Source organism: Lytechinus variegatus, chromosome 4 (assembly GCF_018143015.1).
Source record: "Lytechinus variegatus isolate NC3 chromosome 4, Lvar_3.0, whole genome shotgun sequence".
Taxonomy (NCBI): Eukaryota; Metazoa; Echinodermata; class Echinoidea; order Temnopleuroida; family Toxopneustidae; genus Lytechinus; species Lytechinus variegatus.
This window is the reverse complement of record NC_054743.1, coordinates 27,761,155-27,784,957: the sequence shown is the minus strand read 5'-3', so window position 1 is coordinate 27,784,957 and position 23,803 is coordinate 27,761,155. Positions and strand designations below refer to the sequence as shown.

The 23,803-nt window shown below is 39.0% G+C and overlaps 1 protein-coding gene across 7 annotated transcripts in view; it reads right to left on the bottom strand.

Moving 5' to 3' along the window:
- LOC121413751 (serine-rich adhesin for platelets-like) overlaps window positions 1-23,803 on the bottom strand; it is a 74,566-nt gene that overhangs the window by 12,633 nt on the left and 38,130 nt on the right. For 4 of the 7 annotated variants that reach the window (XM_041606683.1, XM_041606685.1, XM_041606681.1 and 1 more), the window contains exons 7-17: window positions 23,160-23,258; window positions 18,184-18,298; window positions 17,172-17,537; window positions 16,306-16,435; window positions 14,065-14,779; window positions 12,045-12,254; window positions 11,357-11,432; window positions 8,763-8,993; window positions 7,209-7,784; window positions 6,634-6,860; window positions 4,045-5,974 (exon numbers count right to left, since the gene is read on the bottom strand). In XM_041606683.1, coding sequence (XP_041462617.1) covers window positions 4,045-5,974; window positions 6,634-6,860; window positions 7,209-7,784; window positions 8,763-8,993; window positions 11,357-11,432; window positions 12,045-12,254; window positions 14,065-14,779; window positions 16,306-16,435; window positions 17,172-17,537; window positions 18,184-18,298; window positions 23,160-23,258 — 4,675 coding nt within the window. The remainder of the gene's footprint in view (window positions 1-4,044; window positions 5,975-6,633; window positions 6,861-7,208; window positions 7,785-8,762; window positions 8,994-11,356; window positions 11,433-12,044; window positions 12,255-14,064; window positions 14,780-16,305; window positions 16,436-17,171; window positions 17,538-18,183; window positions 18,299-23,159; window positions 23,259-23,803) is intronic. The other 3 variants (XM_041606682.1, XM_041606688.1, XM_041606686.1) reach the window with 3 other exon arrangements.

Genomic DNA, 23,803 nt, shown 5'->3' with positions numbered 1-23,803 from the left:
ACCTGACTGAACCATAAAATGTTAAAGTAATGGTAGTTTGACATACATGTACAATAAGACAATTAGAATATTTCATATTACATATAATAAGATTCAAAAGGAATAGTGAGTGGGCGATGTCATCAATTCCCTTATTTGCACGCCAACCAGTATGTGCATATAACTATTTTGTGAAATTAAGCGAAACTTAAAAATGTCGTAAATTTCTTATTTTTGCAATTTGCATCCGATTTTGATGAAATATTCAGTGTTATGCTTCTTAGATTTTTCTCTTTTTATTCAAATAAACTTTTTGTTGGGTGGACTTGTCCTTTAATAACACGCAGCCAATGACAGACCACACAGTCCTGGTCAGTTTGCTGCCCCTTTAAGCTGCCAATATATAGATATCCTCAGCTGTAGGCATACGTAGAGGTCTGTTCGAAGGATACAATCATCGTGTAGATCACAACATTGGAATCATTTTGATCATACTGTCGGGAACAGGTGCAATTCTGCGACATGGTCCATTGCATCGGTAACGTACAAACAAATCACTGTTAAATTCTAGAGACAACGCCTGCACGAAGAAATAAAATCAATCCTGAAGAGATTTATCCTTCCCCTTCCCCCATGACAGGGGTTTTAATCAATTTGTTACAGGAGAAACTCTGCCAGGAAACTTAATCACTGTTTTGCCCAGATATGTTGTTTCGAAGTTACAAATAATATTGTAACTGTATGAAGGACCAAAAACTACTAAAAGATGTAATTTAATGCAACACAAGGTAAAAAATGACATGGGTAAAAAATGAGTTAAAAATTCATGTACAACTCACTAACAAAGCAATAAAATATGAAGTGACTTAGGAAGGAAAAATACTAATGTGTATTGTGTGATCTTTGAATCAAACAGAATTGAATGAAATGGAATCAAACTTGACTATGGGGGCCTATTTAAATTCGAATCTTGATAATTTGCATTTGGTAAAGATTTGGATTTGGACTTTGACTTGATTTTGATCTTAATTTTGATTTCAATTTGAATTTGAATAATTGGATATAAATGTAAATTGGAAGTGAAAGAGAAATTGAAATAAAATTTGATATTGAAAGTAAAATTGATATAAAAAATTCAATCAATGTCATTGTCTATGATAGACATCAATTTAAATTGGATAGGGATTATCATTAGACTACATGTGTATGACTTGACTCAGTAAGCGGTGTACTGGTAAAATATTCATCTTCTGTACATCTATCGTGGAAAAAGACCTGGGTCCTGTAACAAAAAGGTTAGCAATTAATCGTATACTTGATTTTCACAATTGATTGTACATTGTAGTCAATGCTATCAATCGTAGAAAAATGTACAATCAATAGCTAAGCTTTGTGCTACGGTGCCCATAGCTCTGTAACATCATGGAGGTAGGAAGGATGGAGTGACAACGAAATGCAAATTAATTCATGTAGCTTTCAATTTCTAAGGGAGTACAAAAGAATACACAGGTTCAGTCTTTGGTTGCAACTTGTGATGCCACCAGTTTCATGGAAAAACTGAAAAGTGTTGTTTTCAAAACAGGTAATTGTAAATATTTCTAATTCGATTTGATCACAAAAGGTGGATATTAATCACATGACAAAATATATCTCAAAGCCTTAATATTATGTCCTGAAATTGGGTGAAATATTGAATGATAACAGTTTCAAAATGTGCAAAAAACTCAGAATTTGACAATTTGTAAATCAACATTTTACAAATTTCCACACACTTCCTCATTATGAAAAATGTTGAGATTAATTTTCAGGGTATACAGTCACCCATTTGTGATGCTATGCGTCATAGTTGCACCTTCACGCACCCAGTCAAGTAATTTCAATTCCTACTTCAACAAAAATTGCAACATTTATTTTTGCTTTCTCCCGTAAAAATTAGCAATGTGTCTGCTCATAACATCTGACCAGAGGCAGCGAAAAGTGACCATCATTACAAAAGCATATTTCCTATTGTATCTGGCCAGCAAGTCTGTAGTTAGGTAGGAATCTTTTGTCTACAATCTGCAAGAAAAAGCCAATGAAACACATGCCCGACGTATTTTATCCCTGAGGCATCAAAAGTGGCTTTAAATGAAACAAATGAGATGGTACTCGTACTCCTTCCTTTTTTTTACCTCCATGGTAGCATAAAGCTAGCGATAGACTGTAGGGCTGATTTCTATAATTATTTGCATTGAGTATTGTGTATGATCATTCGTAAAATTCAGCTCCGTGATTAATCACTAAGCTTTATATTTTAGGGGGCCCAAGACTACATTCGGGACAGAGAGAATAAAGATATCTGTATCAATACACACACTTGTACTAAATCGTGTCTGGTGGCTGAGTTAACCCACGACCCAGGTACCCTTAGTAAAGTTCACCCTTCTTCAAGCCCTTACCACAATAAAAAATATCCAGGGGTTGTTTCACAAACAGTTAAATGTCGACTTGAAATCATGCTTGGTGCCGACAAACGCTTTCATAATTGATATGCTGTAGCGCGCATCCTCTGAGCATAATTTGATCAATGCTTTGATGCATTTTATACCACATGCAACTACAAATTATACGTTATATCTTTATGAACCACCCCTGGGTTGGGTTTACCAGTGAACCTATCTAGAAAGGGATTAGTGGTCTAGTATTCATGCTCAACAATGCAACATTCAAATTTAAGACAACTTCTCTTGCAACAAATATTTTCATTCAATCTTAGACTATTCATGCACCCTATCAAAAGTTAGAGCTACAACTTGAACAAGAATTCTCAATCCATCTTTTTACTGCCATCCCTCAAAATTTATCATAAACAAAACACGGAATATGGGAATGCCGCCTGAAAAGGACATACAGGCCTGTGTTCTGAAAAAAGGTTTCAATTGTACCATGGTACATGACCATGGACTACGCAGATGTTTGTGTCCACAATTACGCTTGTTCCGTCGTGTACACTCAGAAAAGTCCAGTTATAAGTGTGTACTTTTGGCAGAGGGGGCTATATTCAAGCTTGAATGAAGTAGGATAACACAAGAAATATGCATAATCCATGGTTTTGTACCACGGTCAAAGTCAAACTTCTAAGAATACAGGCCAAAATAACTTTATAGCAGGATTCATCTGTGCTGTGTATCTTTCATGGTAACATTCTTGTATTTCCAAATGTGTTTTAGAAGTTCATGCTTTTGCATTCAGTACGGTGCCTTAAAACCATTCTATCCTACTGTTCATTTTTTTACATTGATTTCCATCTAGTTGAGTGTTCAGTCAATTTGCATGTTATTGAACGTTCATGTCATCTGGGGCCCATCTCACAAAGAGTTGTGAATGATCTGATCTATCACAACTATGGAAAGCCATCAACATCTAAAATACATGTTTGTTCAAAATAATTACTACAAATGATGGTTATCCATATATCATCTGTTTTCTTCACAATACAGTATGCTTCTTTTTGTTTTCAAAGGACATCAAACAAATTTCTGAAAGAAAGAAATTATGACATTGTTGGATTTCCATATACTTGAGATTGATCAGATCAATTGTAACTCTTTGTAAGACGGGGCCCTGGTCTGTAGCTTTGTTATTAACCTGTAGCAGTGCATTCTTTAATTAAAAACACCCTAAAAAACAATTATTTCTTTTCATTAAGAATTCCTAGAAATAGTGAGCAATTTATCATTTTGAAGCTGCTTTGTAGTCGATTTCTCTCCTTTTAAACTGTTTTGTCACATGGTTTGGGGCTCTGTTTACAGTTATCATTCATTTGCTGAATCGAGCTAGTTTGATCTATTTTCATGCCAAGATTGAATTCTGTATCACGGAAGGGAAAATCCAACAGCCACATATATGCATATGTACCATATCCATGAAATAGTCTGTAACAATACTGGCTGTACAGAGATCAATGTGCAAACTAAAGAAGAGTTCATAGCTAAAGGTAGTAGGCCTACGACATGCACATTCATACAAATGCACTGGGTTTATGATTCCAATTTGTGATACTTTATCATGCATTGATGGTGTTACCTGGCCATTGCCATTTCCGTTTGATCCATTTCCCCCAGGACTCTTCACAATCTCTAAGGATGGGGTACTAGTGGTACGGTGGACACCGCCACCAAGCCTCAAGAAACCTTTGGTTGGAGAGGGTACTCGGACCATCGGAATCCCTGACCCACCATTACTCCTAGACTTGTGCTGCATCATTGGGGAGTTTATAGGGCTGAGGATTGTCTTGATGTTGGTAGGTCGTGTGGCTCTGCTTGGCCTATCATCAGATTTGTTCTGTTCTGTGCCATCTCCTGCTTTGGAGCGGCTGTTCGTCTTGGCTTCCTCGCTGTGTTTGGCAGAAACAGGAGCCTCTTTTGGTTTGGGCTTGTTGGGCTTTGGAGCCAGAGAGAATGAGACAGTCTGCTTGGAAGATTTGTTGGAGGAAGCACTGTGGTCGCTAGGAGATGCTTCATCTGAGGACATTCTGCTGTCTTCAAGGCTTGATGAACTCACCACTCTCTTAGCTTTGCCCTCACCCAATCTCAAATTGACTGTCCTATCTTCACTGTCATCACAATCACTCACAGGCAAGGACTCTTCAAAGTCCACTGAAAAAGGATCATGACCTACACTCACCCTGTGTGATTCATCCATTTCGCTTATCTCAGTCATTGTATTTGCACCATTACTGCTGGCTGATTTTGAAGTGAAATTGGCTGCCAGTTTGGACAAACGAGGGCTGGGTTTGGGCTTTGGACTTTTGACAGGAGCATCCTTCTGTTCAGACACAACTAACAACTTTTCTGAGGTGGCAATCTCTGTTATTCCTGTTGGGGATTGAGGGTAGGGGATCCCACCCTGGAAGTCAAAATTAAACACTGTTTCTTCTGTCGCTTTCGTGGAGGACTGTTCAACTATTTTAGAAGATTCAGCAACACTCCCTAAACTCTGATTTGGCTCTGACCCATTCCCTGCTGATTCAGGCTGAGGTGTGCTTTCTTTCATTTGTAATTCTGAGTTGGAAGGAGAATCAGTGTGTGTATTGTTCTTATTGCAATGTAAAGATTGATTATTGCCACTACCCTGTGAGTCCCCATTACACAAAGGGTTTATGCCTGAGGTATCATCTAAACCCTGAACACCATTACACTTGCTTGCTTCATTTACATTTTCATTCCCTATACCGGCTTCACAAACAATACCTTTCTGACACTCACCCGACCCCTCTTTCACTATCTTAGACAAACCCTGCACATCATTTGCTTTCTCACCAATATGTCCGTCTACTAAGCTACTTTGCTTAACCACCAGTGGACCTTCCTTTTGGGACGACACTTCAAGTTGTTGGACAGGAACAACTTCAATTGCTCCACCACCTCCATTTTTCTTGTCTTCCTCAATGGAATTGGCTCCTTCCACATCAGGACCAACATCAATAAGAGCAATGATGGCCATCTGGATAGCAGTGTCAATTATCTGTTGACTCATCTCAACTCCAACAGACTTGGCAATGGCCACTTTCAAACCGTCCTCAAGGTCCACAACAGAGGGCTCAGCATCGATGTCCATTTCTCTTTTTGATTTCACAGAAGCAGGCTGCATAACTTGCTTTCCATTCCCTGCTTTAGTAGATTCTCTTGCTGACTTAGCATCATTCTTTGCATTCTGACTGCCAATGTTGGACTTGTCCTTCAAAGCATCCCCTCTGCTTGAAGAGCCACTGGATTTCTTACTCAAAGACTTCTTGGGGGAGTCCTTGGAAGCTTCAGAGGAAGTCTTTGAGCTGGATTTCTTCTGGTTCTCCTTGCTGCTCCTCGGACTGGCTACTGGACGTTGCTTTGCTGGACTTGTTTTCTGAGTTTCTGCAGGGGATGCCTTCTTGGCCAGTGGAGATTGAGGCAATGTCACCTCGGCTGTATTTGAATCATCAGACTCAGTGTTTGGTCCAACTCCCCGAACAGAAAATCTAGAAATGAAAAAGCACCAAACAAAAGTCATTTGCAAGTCTGTGTAGATATCAAAAGAACCTATACAACCTGAACATTTTATCTTTCAATTTGAATAGATGCAATGCAAAAAATAAAATTAATGATATGTAAAAATATTCAAAGATTATTTTAATCAATGAGCTCACAACAGTCCTGTACAGATAATCACAAAGAAATGTAAAAAAAAACCTTCAATGGATAAATAACATTCAACGTATATTAACATATTTCATCAAGATAAGATCCTTGCCAAATACATTAGTTTGTGATGATTTACTGAGATAAACCAAACTGTACAGGACATGAATATGACTTATTGAAAGGGTTGGACTTACAATTTAGGTTCAAATTCATTTCATACAATTCTTTTAAAACCATTCAACTGAAGAAAAAAACAATATAGAAAGAATGAAAAAAATATTAACATACATAGTTGTCCAAACAAATCAATACAGCTGATCAAAAATGGGACAGAACTGCAGATACTTTTGCCTTCATATCAGAACCCAAATTAATTATAATATTGTACCTCAAATGAAAAAAACACATATATATTTAACCAAATATAATATAAATAAACACTGTAAGAGCAACATGTGCAAAATGGAGAAGATATAGACTGTGAAATGTTCCTGACCTGTAACTTCCTGGAGTAAGTCCTCCCAGGATGGCCTGAGGATAGGGCACATCCATCACTTCCCTGTGATTCTCCCCTAGCTGAATGAAGAGCTTGTAACCCTTGATAGGACTGATGAGCTGCCTTGCCCCACCCTCCTTCTCACCAGGCATGGACGACGGCTTCCACTTCAGGGCAATGCTTGTGTCGGAGCGAGCTGTGGCGACTAGCTCCGTGGGGGCTGTTGGCTGTAGGGAAGACAGGGAAAGGGTTACACAAGGCACAGTACTATCACCCATCATTATCTGTAACTCTTAACTAAAAAGAAGGGGGTCCGGTAGCATATGTGAGCATTGCTTTTGAAAGAACAATATTCAGTAAGGAATTGGATCGCTTTTGTGGTAATTCATGTATGGATGAAATGTGGGTTGTAGAAAACGGAACGGTTCATGTTATTGTATTTAAAAGCAAAGTTCATATCAAATTCAAAAGTTTGGGATATAAATGAAGTGAAGTATTTTGGCAATATCTTTTAAGATCTCGGACAATTTCAACATGTTTTCAATGGATTAAAAAAAATACAACATGACGATTACCTTTGGTTCAGCATCTTCCTGGTCCTTCTCATCTGGTAGGAAATGTCCAGCCTGGATTACTGAAGGGGCAGCTTGAGTAGCCTGGTTGGTGGCATCTGCGTTGCTGCTTCCTCCACCTGCTCCTGCCCCGTTACCTGCAATACCTGCCTGCTCCGACATCCACTTTGCTGCGCTGATTAGAAGCTGTTGCACATCTAATGGATGCAGACCTTCTGGAAGGTTGTTCAGTGCCTGGTTGATCATCGCTCCCTCCCATGGTGCAGGCAGGGTGACCCCTTGAGTCGCTCCAACGCTACCAGCAGTAGCTGGTACTGCGTTGTTGGTATTGATATTTCCCGGTGGGCTCTTCTTCCCATCCGAGAATGGCTTGGAGGTGATCTGAGACGGACTTGACTTTGATGCTACCAACAAGGGTTTGTCTTTGGATGAAGCCTGTGAAGGTGGCTGGGTGAGCGATTGGTCTTTAGCAGGAAGAGGGGTGGCAGGGAAGGGTGCGGAAGGAGATGAAGGGTTGGTCACATATCCGGAGGTGATGAAGGTTGTGATGCTGTTAATCGATTCCTGAAGGCGACCAACCTGTCTCAAGAACAAAGAAGTGCTAAGATAAATTCAACTTGCACACCACATGAATAACATATTGACAGAAATTGTGACAATTTTTTTTTTCTCAAATATCAGATAGAGGCAATACTCTCAATACAATTCATTGAATTCACATTTCAAATATGTGCACCAACAATAGGAATAAATGAAGTAAGCAAAAGATAAAGGTGATTTAGAGAATATGACTACCGGTAAGTCTGCACTTTTGTAATGCTCATAGAAGTATTATCAGTTTTATTCAATTAATTCCCACTTTCCCCATTTCCTGAAAACTTGGTAAATGCTAAAACATTGATCAGATATAGAGCATTTCATGAAACAAATACTAGTAGATTCTCACTGACCATTTGTTATAAACTACTAAAATTCTTGTATCTGATTGGCTCAGAGCAAAATAATCAGTGAAAATCACTATTTCTCATGACATATTCCAAAGAATGATCCTACAATATTCCTTGATCGGATGGATGTTTCATAAAGCTGCCTGTAAATTAAGAGCGACTTTACGAATGACTGGTGATCCTTTCTTGTGGTACACACCAAAATGTTCATTGGCTATGGTTAAGCGCAGAAGAAAGGTTCAAAACAACAAAACAAATGGAGATTTGTCCACAAATCTGCAACTCTGAAGCATGGTGGCCAATTTGAGGATCCCCATAGAAAGTACAACAAGACTTTTTAAACATCCAGGGCTCGGTAACACAAAGCTTTGCAATCATCGCTAAATACCAATGACCAATCAAGATCGTCGTTGCAGGCGCACTTTGTGTAAAATACTGACTGGGAACCAATCGGCGCGGTTCTTTCACACTTGCAATTCATCGCAAACCTTTGTGTTACGGAGCCAATAACTTGATTATTTCATAACCAATTTTGATGAAATTTTTACTCATTTTACTCTTTCCAATAAAATTGGATCTCTTCTTGGGTTTTGGTTTTGTTTGATAATACCTGCTTCTGTAAGCTGCTACAGGTCTTCTCCAGTTGGACTTCCCGTACGGTTGAAGCAGGCGTGTCAAAGAGATCCTGGGCATCCTTGAACTGGGATCCTGGAACACTGGGATCACCCTGGGAAGGTGAGGGGATGATGGAGGGAGTGGTAGGGGGCACTGGGAGGGGTCCACCAGAGGGGGGTACGTCCCTGCCATCCACATCTTGCTTCCACTCCTGCAGGGTTTTCACCTACACAATTGAATTTAGAGTTTAATGAGCAGAGAAGGGGATATTTCATAAGAAATTAAGACTGACTAAAAGTCACATTTAAGTTTCCAGTTGTGTTTTGTACATCATAAACTGCATCGCTGCATCGTTCTAATCATCTTCAGAGGAGAAGCACTACTGCATATTAATCAAGTTGCGAGTTAAATATCATCTTCTCATATGCACATTAAGTTGCACACATCTCTTTGAGAAACACCCCTTGGCATACATAACAGAATTGAAACAAATCACATTACAATTTACCTGTATATTAATCATGAAAATGTGTATTGAATATAATGTACACACACATGTAGGCACTAAGTGTGACTTTGTGACTCACAACTTACATTTTGTGAAACAATGCCCTGGTATGTATAGTGAAACTGAAACAAATTACACTATCCTACATGTATGTCTTGTGACTGTTTCAAATTATTTTTAGTTTGATTCACAATTATACATAACCACAATCTGAGGATAATAATAACGCAATTCTTGTATAGCACATATCACATTATGACATAGCATCTCTACGCGCTTCCAAAGGACTTGGATATAATTACCCTGGCTTTAGCCCGGCAGCCTTTTACAGCGTGGTGGCATTTCAAGGAATAAATTCCTGCCGGGTACCCATTTACCTCACCTGGGTTGAGTGCAGCACATACTGCAAGGTCACCAATAAAGTAATGCAATTAATTGTTTCTTTATTGCTGCAGAGTTGACAAAACTGTGCATCTCAAAGAAGTAGGCTGCTATTGTATTTTGCAAACTCAACGCGAACAAATAATTTGCAAATTGAAAAGCAAACTTGAGAAGCAAATGTGTATGACAGTATGTACACGTTTACACATGTACATTATGAGCATTCTGAATTTCAGAATTATCTTAAATAGAAAATATAAAAATTTGAAATATTGAGACATGATGGAATAAGCAAACTCTACAATATCAGTACATTTTTGTAATTGTATTTATAAAAACAATGAGAATTAGGGAAAGTATAAAAAGTTGAATTGACAGAATGTGATAAAATTATTAACACCACAAAATCACCACTTTTTTGTAATTGAAATCATAAAAATTTTACTATGGTTCCATTAGGAATTGTTCTCTTCAAAACAAAAGATTTTCAAACAGATGAGATTGAAAGGGTCCAAAAGAGCCCGTATGCCACTAAACATGAAACTCCACGCTGAATTTGAGAATGATGGAATCAAACACCACAAAATAAGTTCTTGAATTCTTTTACTATGTATTGCTTCATTCTCAATGATTTTTGTGTCCAAGGCAATACCACTGCATGCAATGAAAATATTTTTTAATCTAATATTCTAAGAGTCAAAGAATCAGGAAAGCAGCACGTAAGAGCGTTTCAAGAAGCAAGGATCTGTAAAATATTGTTTACCAATTGATCATAGGGGTGATTGCATAATTGACTATTGTGCATGATCAATCACAAAAATCAGCTCCATGTTCAATCACTAAGCTTTAATGTTACAGGGTCCCATATAACAAAGGTTATTGATTAATAGTACACTTGATTTTCACGATTGATTGTACATTGTAGAACATTGTTCTACGATCATTGCCTAGCTTTGTGTTACGACCCCTGGTAGTACAAGTGTAAATGGCGATGTAAATAGAAGATAAACTCCATGTGCACCATAATTATCAAGAGATCACTGCTAGATACGCTAATTTGATATCACTCTGTAGGAAAAGGGGTACTAAATCTAGGCCTAGGTGGGTCCTTGGGGAATTATTTAAAGGTCATGAGTGCCTAACAAGATTATATCTGCCAGAAATTATAATTAGGGATCGATTATATATAGATGGACTGCGGCTTGGAGGAGCAGTAAAAATGTTTGTGGCCATTTCCCCCCTGAGAGTGAAGGCATTTCCTGGACAAGAGTCAGCAGTTTTGGGTTAGCACTAACCTCTCTGTTACTCTCTCAATCTCTTTTCCTCTATTTCTCAATTACATGTATTTTTCCTCTATCTCTATCCATTTCTTCCCCTACCCAAATTGGGAATAGAAATCAACTCTTCATCATTCTCCCCATCTCTCCGCCTTCTTTTCTTCATTTCTCCTACATTTCTCTCCTGTCTATCTACCTTCTATCTCTCTCTCTCTCTCTTTTCATTATACTTCCTTATTCTCCTTATACTTCCTTCTGTTCTTTCTGCTTCTCCTCCTCCTCCAACTCTCATTCTGTCACCCTCCCAAAATTAACAAGCGATCCCCCAAACTCCCCTCCTCCACTTTCTCTCTCTCTCTCTTTATATCCAACAAACAACAGCCTCCCACCCCTTTCTCTCTTACGCTCTGCGAAGTGCTTTACCTGATTCCAAAGTAGTTTCAGGGCCTCCATTTGCAGTTCTCTTAGATGTTTCTCTTGTTCGTACATCTGACGTGTCCTGCACACATCAACAAAATTCAAAGGGTAATCTTAACACGGTACATCACATTGGGTCTGGTGATGGACATACACGTATGTTGAATGGTGGGATTGAAAATGCAAATGTGCTTTGGGAATGTTGATTCTAGAGTAAAAGCACTTCATTGAAATAGTGAATTGGAATCAATATAAGATTGGCAAGGATATCCAACCTAAACATTGTTTTGAGGACAATATCAATTCTAGTTACTCACTCCCCTGGATTTGTGAAGTGTAAAATAGTTGGCATGCACAGTATAGTCTGTATTGACATCTGAATGATGAATTAAATATGTTCAAAGCAGATGCTGAGAAAGAGAGGAAAACCTGTTCAACACAGTTTTAATGAACAAGAGTTCATAGGCCCTGGCCACGTCATACAAAGTTATGCTTACGTTTTGCTTTTATAGCAATCAGAATTCAGATTGGAGAAGGGTTACTAATAACATGTTATATTTCATATGCTGGTAGAGCAGTTTCACAACTCAAATGGCTACACATTATAAAGAAATGTTATTTTTATTATGAATACCATCCTAAATCAATAGGGCTAATTAGCTTATTAAAACACTTTAAGATCCAAGTGACATACCTATCAAGCTCCATGTTGAGGTACTTGATATGTTCTTCCACCCTCTGTTCTTGCATCTGTTTCTGGGCGCGGCCAGCCTTCTCGTCCCCTTTGCGGGCGTGGTGGCCCCTCCAGCTGGCCTGTATGGTGCTGGCGGCCCCGTCCTTGCTCTCCTCCTTACCCCCACCTGCCCAGGCCTCCTGAGCGGTCATCTGTTCCGCTTCAGGTCTGCTAGAGAGATTAATGACATTGAAAATGAATAGAGTAAAATAATATTCATATTACGGATATTGTTGACGATGGTAATGATCAATGTGATGGTGATATCAATGATCATAATGATGATAATGGTGGTGATGATGATAATTATGAATTATGAATTACGGATAATGATGATGATGATGATAATGACGACAATGGCCATTACAATGATTAGGAAAATGAGAATGTATATTACACAGGCTTACAATATCAATAATTTAGGGGCAAAGCCACTGAGCCGTAGGGCATATTTCTTCATGTACATTAAAGCAGAAACAGGAAAAACAGAAATGAGACAACAAAGTTCCAAGGCCAGTCAACAGAGCTTTTACATCAATGGCCTTCCTGGCTTTGGAAGTTAAAATTACTAGTAATTTTAATCCCTCTGTATGTATGCTCAAACATGTTGTTTCAAAATATTACAGAGGACTTAAATCTTGAGGCACAAATATTGAGATATTTGTTGGGAGCAAAGAGATCTTGGAATGGTCATTACATTTTGGTGGGAAAAGATACTCTTGCTACTCCATCAGATCTTGGAAGTGCCTTGAGAGATGGTTCTTCTAAAATTTCATGAATACAAGCAGTCATTCTTGTATAATGATTCAGATTTTTATTCTACTCATTATTATGAACTCTAACTCCATTTAACTTCTAATTTACTGATATTTTCCTAATTCAAATAGCCAAATGATATGAAATTTCAACCAATAATCCCTCTCTCCTCTCCGCTTCTTTCTCAATCATAGAGAGAGTGTTATTTCAAAGAGAACACACAGTCATATGATAAGCTCTCCCTGCTTTCCCTTCCTCTCAAATAAAAAGTGTTATTCCAAAGAGAGCAAAGAGATGTCATGTTATCACAATGTGCTCTTCTCTCATCGCCTGCATCTCAGCAAAGGAACAAGAAGATTAGAGACCGCAAACATCCCGCTGGCCAACAACAACATGGCTTTCAGGGGCATCCTCTCTGCACCACAATCAGGATATACACAAGCTTCCAGTATGGCCAAAGGCGAGGTGGCAGAGCTCTATCTTCCTTTTCCAGACCCCCAAAATATCACATTCTCATCTTAGTTTATCATTGAAATTTTTCTGCCGAGGTATAGGGTACATGGACAAGGAAACGATTCCCTGCTCGCTGAAATAATGTGTGTTTGGATTGTACTTATACAGTATACACACTTGATTTGATAAGGACAACACCCTGAACACAGATTTATTCCCTAACTCAAAGAGGATGTTGTATATATGCTTTCTGCAATCCAAAATGGCAGAGCTGAAATAATACAAGTCTGATTAATAACTTGAAGAAAAGCAAATTAGAACAGAAACAAGTCATTTATTCTAAAAATAATGTCTCCCATTTGTAGTTTTTCTTCTATTTTCTCAAGATTATCATCATGAATTCAAGCATTCTCGGGTATTTTAACACTCATTCACATAGCCAAGAATCTGCATATTCAACTTTTTTCTTCACAGATATGCAAGGGGAAAATATTGTTTCTTAAACTATCATAATCTGATTTTTTTTTTCTTGATTTTTGTTGCATGATTTGATTAACCAAGAAAATATATACATGTACATGTAGATTCTTAAAATGAATAAATCATAGCATTCCACATTATTTAAAGCAAAATCTAAAACCAATGACTGCTCATGGAAATGTTGCCCCAAATCTTTCTCTGGTTACAAAATGAGTGTTGACCTCGCCCTAAGCCAATTTCTACAGGTAAGTTTATACTCCAGACTGATCTTATCAAGGTCTTGAATACATACCTCTCAAAGTCTGGGTTGCCGTTGACCTCCCAATGTCTACCACTCTGACCTTTCCCCTGCTTCCTGGAGCTGGTTGTGTCTTTGCCATGTTTGCCATCACTCTTTGATCCTGAGGACGATCCCCTGAGATCCCCACTGCTTCCCCCTCCCGCTCGTTTCCCAAGATGTCCCCTGCCCTTCTCCCTTCCTGCCTTGGACGAGTGGTGGAAGTCATGTGGGCTGCGAGGCGTGGGGGTACTGGGGAGACTGGAGGATGAGTGTCTTGGGGTCGGGGTCGAGGGGAGGCTCGATGACTGCCGAGGAGTCGGTGTGCTCGCCTTCTTCGTGACCCTCCCGTGGCCTGACCCGTTCCCTTCCAGCTGCATCTTGAGCATGTTCGTTGCCAGAGGTTTAACAGGGCGGTCCTCGTATGCCTGGAACTTGGATACGGGGGAGGACGCGTCGCCCCCGCTCTGGGTCTTCTCCAACTGGGTTCTAACATGGGATGCAAAGGATGCTGTGTCTGTGATACCATGAGACTGTCTGGTCGGAGGTACATCCGTGTATTCTTCCGACACGTTAGCTTTGGCCTTGCTATGCTTGGTGGTATGAGGGTGCTGTGCCTGTTGGGCTGAGGCTGTGTTGGGTCTGGTCTGTTGAGCTTCTCTGGGCATTGGATGGTGTGGGAGGAAGGATGCCTCGGAGGCAAGGGGTCCTAGCTGATCAACTTCACCATCTACATAGAACACAATTATTACAATTCTTACGAGAGTAATGTACAAACCAGTAATTCATTCAACAAGTTACATTCAATGTAGCGAGAATGCAAAGTGATGGCAGTACATACAGCACATCCAATTGAATTTAAAATAGTTCAGTATACTTTGCATGAGCATATTGACTCTAGTCAAATTTTACATACACTGAACAAGTTAAACTTAGTTCCTGTCACTCAAATAAAAGAATTTGAAGCTTCATTCTTCTCACAAAGGATACAAATTCAAATGACAAAACAACAAATATAACCTCATCTAATAATCATAAAATACAACTGCATGTTCAATGGGTACAACATCTAATGATGGGTGTTTACACTTCATATCAAGTTTATAATATAATCCTCTCTTCATTTCAACTCTGACTGACTGAAGAACAACTTTCATGACTTTATACAAGCATCAAGATATGAGGCAATTACATGAATTCATTAATAACCAAAGAAAAAAGGTCCCTCTAAAAATTTAATAGATAGAATAAATCCATGGATAGGGAATCATTTATTTTCAGGGGCTATTTCTTTCATTTGAAGGGATACGGTTTTTTTAACGCCAAAAGGACTGGGCTATTTGAGATGTATTGAGGACCGGGGGGGGGGGGGGGGGGGGGGGGGGGGGGAGTCCTTTTAGGGTTAAATAATGATTGATTCTGTGCCAAATGAAGCATCATTTTTCTGGTGTATGTACAATATTGATTTTCTAAATGTTCTTGATATTCTTAAAGACTGTTTGTGGAAGATCTAGGGCAACTCAAGAAAAGATAGTCACCGAAAGCATTACACTTGGGGAATTTGGGGGCAATCGGGCTGTGATTGGAGTTTTATCATCTGTTGCTGTCATGAATTATACAGATATTGACTAATGGGGTGTGTAATATAAACATTCTTTGGACCGCCGGATTAATATTTTCCCGAGGGGTTATATTTTCCTGACGTGCGCAGCGCTGAGGGAAAATATGATCACGAGGGAAAATATTAATCCTTTAGGCGGTCCAAAGAATGTTTTTTTACACATCCCATCAGTAAATATCTGTTATATTAGATAGCCTTTCATGATGAAGAGAAAAATGGCCTAACGATTCGTGCAGCCTGTTGTTTACGATAGTCACAGTGATTGATGGAACTGGTATAGATCTAGATGTAACTTTAGTCTACTACTACTACTCTAATGCAGTGAATGGCCCTTTTCTAATCAAATCAAGTTTGTTTTAGGCCTAGCCCTAGATCTAAGTTAGAGTCCAGTCCAGATACTTTAGTCCCACATATTTTATTTCCGTGTAGTTGGTAACATCTAATCCACAAGAGGGCGCCATACACGTAGAAAAATATATTCACGGACCGGTTGGTCAATATATTCATCGAAGGTGGACCGGCTGGGAAAATAGACGGATTTCGATCATATCACATGACGCGCAATTGACCAATCGCGCTTGGCTATCTAATATTTCCTGATAGAGCCTTGTATGAAGCAGAAATCTGTGGCATACCTTCAATATCTTGTAGGAAGACATCGGCAGTCCCAGATGGAGGAGAGTTCTCTCCCACCGGTTTGAAGTTACGATGAAGCTGTGAGTTCTCATTCCTGTCTGAAGGCCATGCACTACCGGGGCTCAGCACCTGAAAGATCAATAAAAAACACCCATGCTTATTTTAGCTTATGTATTGATTATCTACTGGACAATCGAATGGTCAGTTGTTACTTAAAACCTGGCGGATGTTTCATAAAATTGTTTGTACTTGATTTTATGCACAAAAAAGTGTCCCTTTTCTTGTTTGCTAAAATCAGATTTTCATTTTTGATTTCCATTAGCTAAAATCTATAAAACTATCAATGATAAAAAGCATCTGAAATTGAACACACTATATTTTACAAAGTTTACATACTGTCATGTATGTTGGTTTATGAGAAATGCACTCTGATTATATGAACACATGAAAAACTTGGGTTATATACTTGAGCAAAATAATACCCTATCACTTATGAATTCATCTGTGTGTGAAGTTGTGCACAACTTAAGAACAGTTATAGGTAGTTATCACAATGCTCAGTACTAAAGGGCTCCACAAACAGTTTGCAATAATACTCTCATGGTATTTTATGAACTTTAACTGAAATTGTGGCATGTGCTTCAGTCTTTCAAGAATAACTTGATAGTGTGCTATCTTCTATTAACAGAGTAAATGATAATTATTCTTCAGTTCTAAATTTTCTTCTGCTGTTTTAAAAAAATAAAATCTGTGAATACTACACAGAAATCTCTCTTTTAATCAAAAAGCTAATAAAAACAAGTATCTTCCTTCAAAGAGTGGCTAATATGTGACCCAAATAATGAACAAATCCACAGAAACTCACCTTGGAGGGAGAAGGGCTCCTCAGAGGCGAAGGCATCCTCTTGGTAGGAGACTTCTGACCACCGTTGCCACCCTTCTGACCGGGCATTGAGGGGGTCAGTTTGGTAGGCGAGAGCCGGGTGGGGCGCATGGCGGACCCAGCAGGGGCATTGCCTACCGGTGTAGACGGGAGAGACGATGGGGTGGATGGCGCATGTGCCCCACCCTGGGCCTGGGCTTGGGGTGGGTTTGAAGGGGATGGAGACGGAAGCTGTGCCTGGGTGGAGTCAGGACCACCTATGGCTACTGGGAAGGGGTGTTGCTGTTGTTGGTATTTCTTCTGTTGTTGGAGGATCCTCATCAACCTTTCATCTTCTTTTGCCTGTGTCTGATCAATACAAATAATAAAACAACCATTACACACCCATTAAATGCAATATATAACCGCAAAAACTGGAGACATTCGTATCACCCTTCAATACAGATACAGATCCGAAGATTACTTAAGGAAAAGATTATTAGTATGTTTAGTCAGATTCAGTTCAGAGAAGTGACAGTGAACAAGACCAAACATCAAATGTAAAAGATAGGCCTATACTTGCAGATATTCCTTTTAATACTACAAAATCAAATCATCATTATCACTAACGTCCTTTTAACAAACACTACAATCTTTCCCACTGCTATCACAACCATCAGCAAACCCCTACTTCAAACACTGACGACCATCATCATAACAATCACTCCCAATATCTTTACTATTGCAGCAATAACCACCACTTCCTTGACCACCAACTGATCCCTCTCTATTGCTAACACCACCATCATCATCAATCACTCCAGCTATCTCATTCACAACCTTCACAATAATTATCGCCACCACCACAACCATCATCATAACCATCACTCCAACTTCCAGCATGAACCATCTCCATCATCACTTCTACCATCTCCACAATCACAAAAACATCCACCAGTACCAACACCTTCATCGCTACCATCAAGGAAATTCTTGAATCTTTCTTTAATAATACCTCAGACACCACTGTGAGAGGGCATGTGTTGCCGAGGTATTGCACAAGTTGTAGGTGTTGTCCTGGGTGGTACCATCTTCCTTTGCCTTGACTGTACAGCCACTCAGCCTTCAAGCTGCAGGAAATAGAAGATAACAGTACACTATGTCAGATACAAATATCAAAGGTACATCAGGGTAAAATGTAATTGCATAAATAGAGTCTGCATCTTCAACCACAACATGTACCAAATGTAGGGGAGACCGGGGTTAGTTGGAACATGGGGTAAGTTGAAACATTGTAATTTTCTTTAAAGCCTGTAAAATAAACTTATGCAATACTACCCTCAATTTATTGCTATTGATAATACAACAGTGTTAAATTATTATTGCAATAAATCGAGGGCAGTATTGCATAAATTTATTTTACAGGCGTTAAAGAAAATTACAATGTTTCAACTTACCCCATGTTCCAACTAACCCCGGTCTCCCCTACTATTCAAATTTACATACTGTAAACAAATACACAAGTACAGATTCCAAAATACATCATCACATTTGTACAAACATCAGGTAATGTACATTAGTCTGAAAAGGATGTCTGAATTTCAATATTGTCCTTGCTCCCAATACTTGAAATGAGCAGAAAAGAACTGCACCTCTACAGAAAATGGAGCAGCAATGGCAGCTGATGCCTCAGTGCGTGACAGAGTTAAGAGGAAAGGGAAGGGGTAATTTGCAATGCCGGTGACAGGCAAATCACCTTAATTATAGCACAAGCTGCAACAACGAGAGAGACTTGAAGAGATACGTGTGTTCATACCTGTTTGAATGGTAGAATGGAGAGGTCAATGGTACACATTGGTGTGAAACTACAGTATCAGTATGAACAGTATAGCAAATACACATATCATATGGTACGAGATTTCACATGATGTGAAAGAAATATGCTTTATTCCACGAGGCACAGCCGACTTGAATAGAGTGTTTCTATCTTTCGCCGAATGAGAAATGTTGTATCAATGAAGGAATGAGAATACTCACTTATTGTGTTGTACAATGCACGATGCAAGAGTGCTGAAAGGCAGCTCGTGCTAAGGCCCTGGTAATAATAACGCGCCTCGGAATAGATTGTTTCTAGATAGATGGCGCTATACGATGCTTATTATCATTATTACAATGCCTTGGAAGTTATCACAAATATGATCAATTATTGATTATTGCTATGTTAGTTTATGAAAATGAGGAAAAATTGAAAACAAAAAGCAACATCCCATTCATGGGCGATTCATATCCACAGCAGCAGTGCACATTTTGCAAGTTGGTCCTACACATGGTTGCACCAGAATTTAAAGCACAATGAATTGAAATGCACTTATGGTCTATCACCTGGGGTAGGTGTTGATCTTCTAGAAGGATATGGTAACAGTGTGTTATCTTTTGAACTACATAGGATATGTAAGATGCTTGAGCTGATGACTTTGAAACAATTAGGGCTCTTGTTTACAGTGTATGTGCTATCTTCAGTTTCTATATATTCTTGGAGATAATGATTACTGGAAGCAGAGAAAAGTTTTATATATCTGAGGATATTAGTGTTGATGGTAAAGGTATCAGCTAGAAATTAAGGAGTACTAGTATACTAACATTGCAATGCAGTCATGCAGATGTACATGCAATGTTATCTTCATTGCTGACATTCTTTCCAACGTGTATCCTGAAGTGCTACAACACTGGAACTATCACTGTAATGTTTCAGCAATAGAGAGTAGATTAAAGCCTTGTGTGTCCTTGAAAAAGAGTAGCATGATGTGATATATAGAGCTTGATTGAATCATGCATACCCTTAATCCCTTCATACACTTTTAGGGCGGAGGATGGGCTTGGTCCCACATACCTAATCCTCTGTGGGTAAGTCTCCCTGAGCCTTCTTGCCCACGATCAATGGCAATGGCAGCCACCAGCGTTTCTTCGCAAAGTGAAATACATGTAGATCCACCATCATTAAAAGTCTGTTGCTAGATAGAGCTATCTCTTTTCTTCTATCTATACTTCCATACTGCATCTACGTATGTCTGTTTGTATAAGTCTGTATGTTGGTGCTCTCTCTCCCTCTTTCTCTCTACCTCTTCACATGTAGGTGGATGTCTTCCTTTTGTATTTCCTTTCTCCATATCTCTATCGCAAAATAGCTTTTTGTTCTCTTCCCTCCCCACCCCCCTCACCACTATATATATCTGCCTCTCTCTATATCTTTCAGATATTCTCTCACTTTTCATTTACAATGTACCTTAATATCTTTTCTGCCATGAACTTTCAATATTATGGTAGCCCTATCTTTCTCTCTCACTCTCTTCTACCTCAGACAGTCACTCTGTCTCCCAGTGTCTAGCATGTACATGTATCTCATTTGCTCTGTCTCTCTCTCTCTCTCCCTGCTGTTGTCACACTGTCAATTCCCTATGAATCACCCAGTGAATTGGGGTCCCACGGCTCAGAACGATCGCATCAATTGTTTCCTGCATTTGACCGCAAACAACAACAGTCTACGGAGAGAGATCGAGACCGGCAGTGATTGACAGACTGGAACAGGTCTACTGGGATAGGCCTGGCAACACCAAAATTCTGTTGAACATCCAGGGTTCTGTTCAGAGTTGATTGGTATATGCAGAGAGTCAATTGAGCTGTCACATGCTGATGCTGGTGGATGTTTCATAAAGCGGTCCATAAGTCAAAATATACTTTAAGAACGACTGGTGCCCTTTCTTTTGGTAAATGATAGACACCTGGGCTCCATAACACAAAGATTAGCGATCAATCACAAAATGAACTGACCAATCAATGTTACATGCACATTTTAATAAAAATACTAACCAGGAACCAATCAGAAGTGTTCTTTCATATTTGCTATTCATCGCTAAGCTTTGTGTTAAGGGGCCGTGGAGCCCATCTACGATTGATGCCATTGACTACAGTGTACAATCATTCATGAAAATTGAGTGTTCGATTAATCGCTAACTTTTATCTTACAGGACCCAGATTTTCATAGGTGTTGATTTAGTTTCTAAGAAAGGATCACCTGTTGTTTGTATAGTCGCATATAACTTACAAACAGCTTTATGAAACATCCACCAGGATCAAGCAACGTCTAATTGCATACTGCAATGCTCCTTAAACATAAATAAAATTACTTCTCTCTACCCCATGGCAAACTGATATATTGAAAAATGAGAGATCAAGGGTCAGTACAGCCAAAGCAAACTTATCAAGGTATCTTAGACAAATGACATCAATTTTTACAAATGATAATCATTTTCATTGCAGCCAATATCAATCATAATGGGAAGAACTGTCAGTTTCCTATACATAGACAGTCCTTTCAGTGCTGTGTACAATGATCAGCAGTCAGTGCAAACATTGTTACAGGTCTGTCTGAAGAAACAGTGACTAATAATAGGCAATGGTCAGTACGTTCTATGACACATACTCCATGACACCTGTTGGTCACAACTGCTAGCTGTGTAGTTTTCTCATTTACATACAAAGATCCAAGAACAAATGACCATTCTGACAGGTGGTTACACACACCAATGGACATTTGTCTAGCAGTCATTGTTGGCAGAAACAGTGACCATGGTGATAAGGCCTTGTGAAGCATGAAACATGGTCTTCTGTGTCTTATGATACAACTGCACTGTGGTTAATATCGTGGAAACCCATATCCTATAACATATGACCATTTGGAATGTGGTTACACATAAATTTATGTATAGAAGCAACCAAGTCATTGACCAATAAAAAAACTGGAAGCTTTAGATCATTGCCCATACTCACAAGTCTAGCCATCACCAACTACATGCACATGGGCCACAGTACACATGGGAGCACTATTTTCTTTCAAGGTTTTATGAATACAGCCCTAAACATACATGTAGTGGACTAAACCTGTTGACTTCCTCTTCGGACAATGTGCATTTGTCAAATCCTCTCATCTTCCAATATTAAAATTTGGAACATTGCAACAAAAATTCTATCAAACCTACAAATAGATCATGCATCAGTTTCCAAATCTGCAACATCATCATAGGCCAACTTTCCATAGCCTAAGTGTGATCTAAGAACTTGTCACCTGTTGTCCATGTAGCCACTGGACTACGTTTATACTTGGAATCATTGGACTGGAATACAGCTCTCATCCACACAATCTAAAACTCCCTTTTCACTAGTGACATCACTAAAAACATTCCGACAAATTCGGCTTGAAAAAAAATGGCATTATGTTCAATATCCTTGCAACAAAATTCCTAAGTCCGAAGACCATAAGATGGTTAAACACATCTACAGAGTATATATAGGAGCCTCGCAGTCAATGACAAATGACAGCATAGGAACGACAACCCCAGCGACGTCATCAACACTACTTACTTTGGTTCCATGACACAATCATGCTTTTCAAGTAACTACCCTTTGGTCAATTACCAAAGTCAAAGAACAAGGACAAGGTCATTACCCAAATCAAATGAAGCAGGCTCTGTGTCACTGACAGGAGCTTGTCTACAGAATGATGAAGACATCATGGTCAAAAGCTTCCCTGACATATAGAGAACCAGTACCAAAGTAATCATGTCAATCATTTATTTACTTTTGGCCTGGTCCTAAACAATAGAACCAGGCCAACAGACCTAAATGAGGCTAATTAGGTATTCATCTGGTCATACATGTATCTCGGATCCCTGTTAAACTGATGCCTACCAAATTCTGACTGTGGATGTTTTTCATCATGCTACTCCAAGATATGACAATAGATATAAAATTAGAAATGCAAATTCTGTTTTATGATGACGTCGCACTTCTGTAATCTATATTTCTACTACAACAATTTTGACATTGGAGAGTAACTAGTTCATGCCTTCTTGAAGGACAGCATACACATTGCCATCATGAAAGCTGGTGTAACTTCCTAGGAACATTCTTGACAAAAAATATTATAGTACTTACTTTTCTTTATGTGTGATTGCATAACCGTCTAGGATGTGTAGCGTTGGACACCAATTGACGATGTAGGGCCTGTAGTCAAACCCGCTGTTGAAAGGTGATCTGAAGTTGGAGTTAAGAAATTCTTTGGAAACTACAAATAATTTCAAAAGATAATACTCATTTCATACCTGAATTGGTGCATTCATTGTCAAGTCTTAGATTTGACAGTGCATCAACGTTCTAAATATCTACTACTCTGCAGACAGTAAAAAGGTCAAAGGAAAAAAAAAGAACATCTCCTGACCTGTCCACATGCCATATTAACCCATTCTTAATGGGGCAAAGTCTTAAAAGTGAACACAATATGGCATTCACTCTGGCAACATGTACCATTTATTTGAACAAGAATGATAGAGGAATTAAAAACAACTCCTACTTACATAGTTACATGAACATGCAATGGGTCATTGCATGTATGTGTCTTGAACTGAATTATACTCTTTGTCTACTTTCTGAAACAGAAATCAAATTATTTCAACCACTGAAGGCACTGATGGTATCTGTCAAGCTGCATTTGTAATGAACCAAAAATAACTACTCCCTTTATTAACTAAATCCATTTAGATGGTTGTGCCTTTCTGGGTTAGGATTTAATCTGCTCTGGT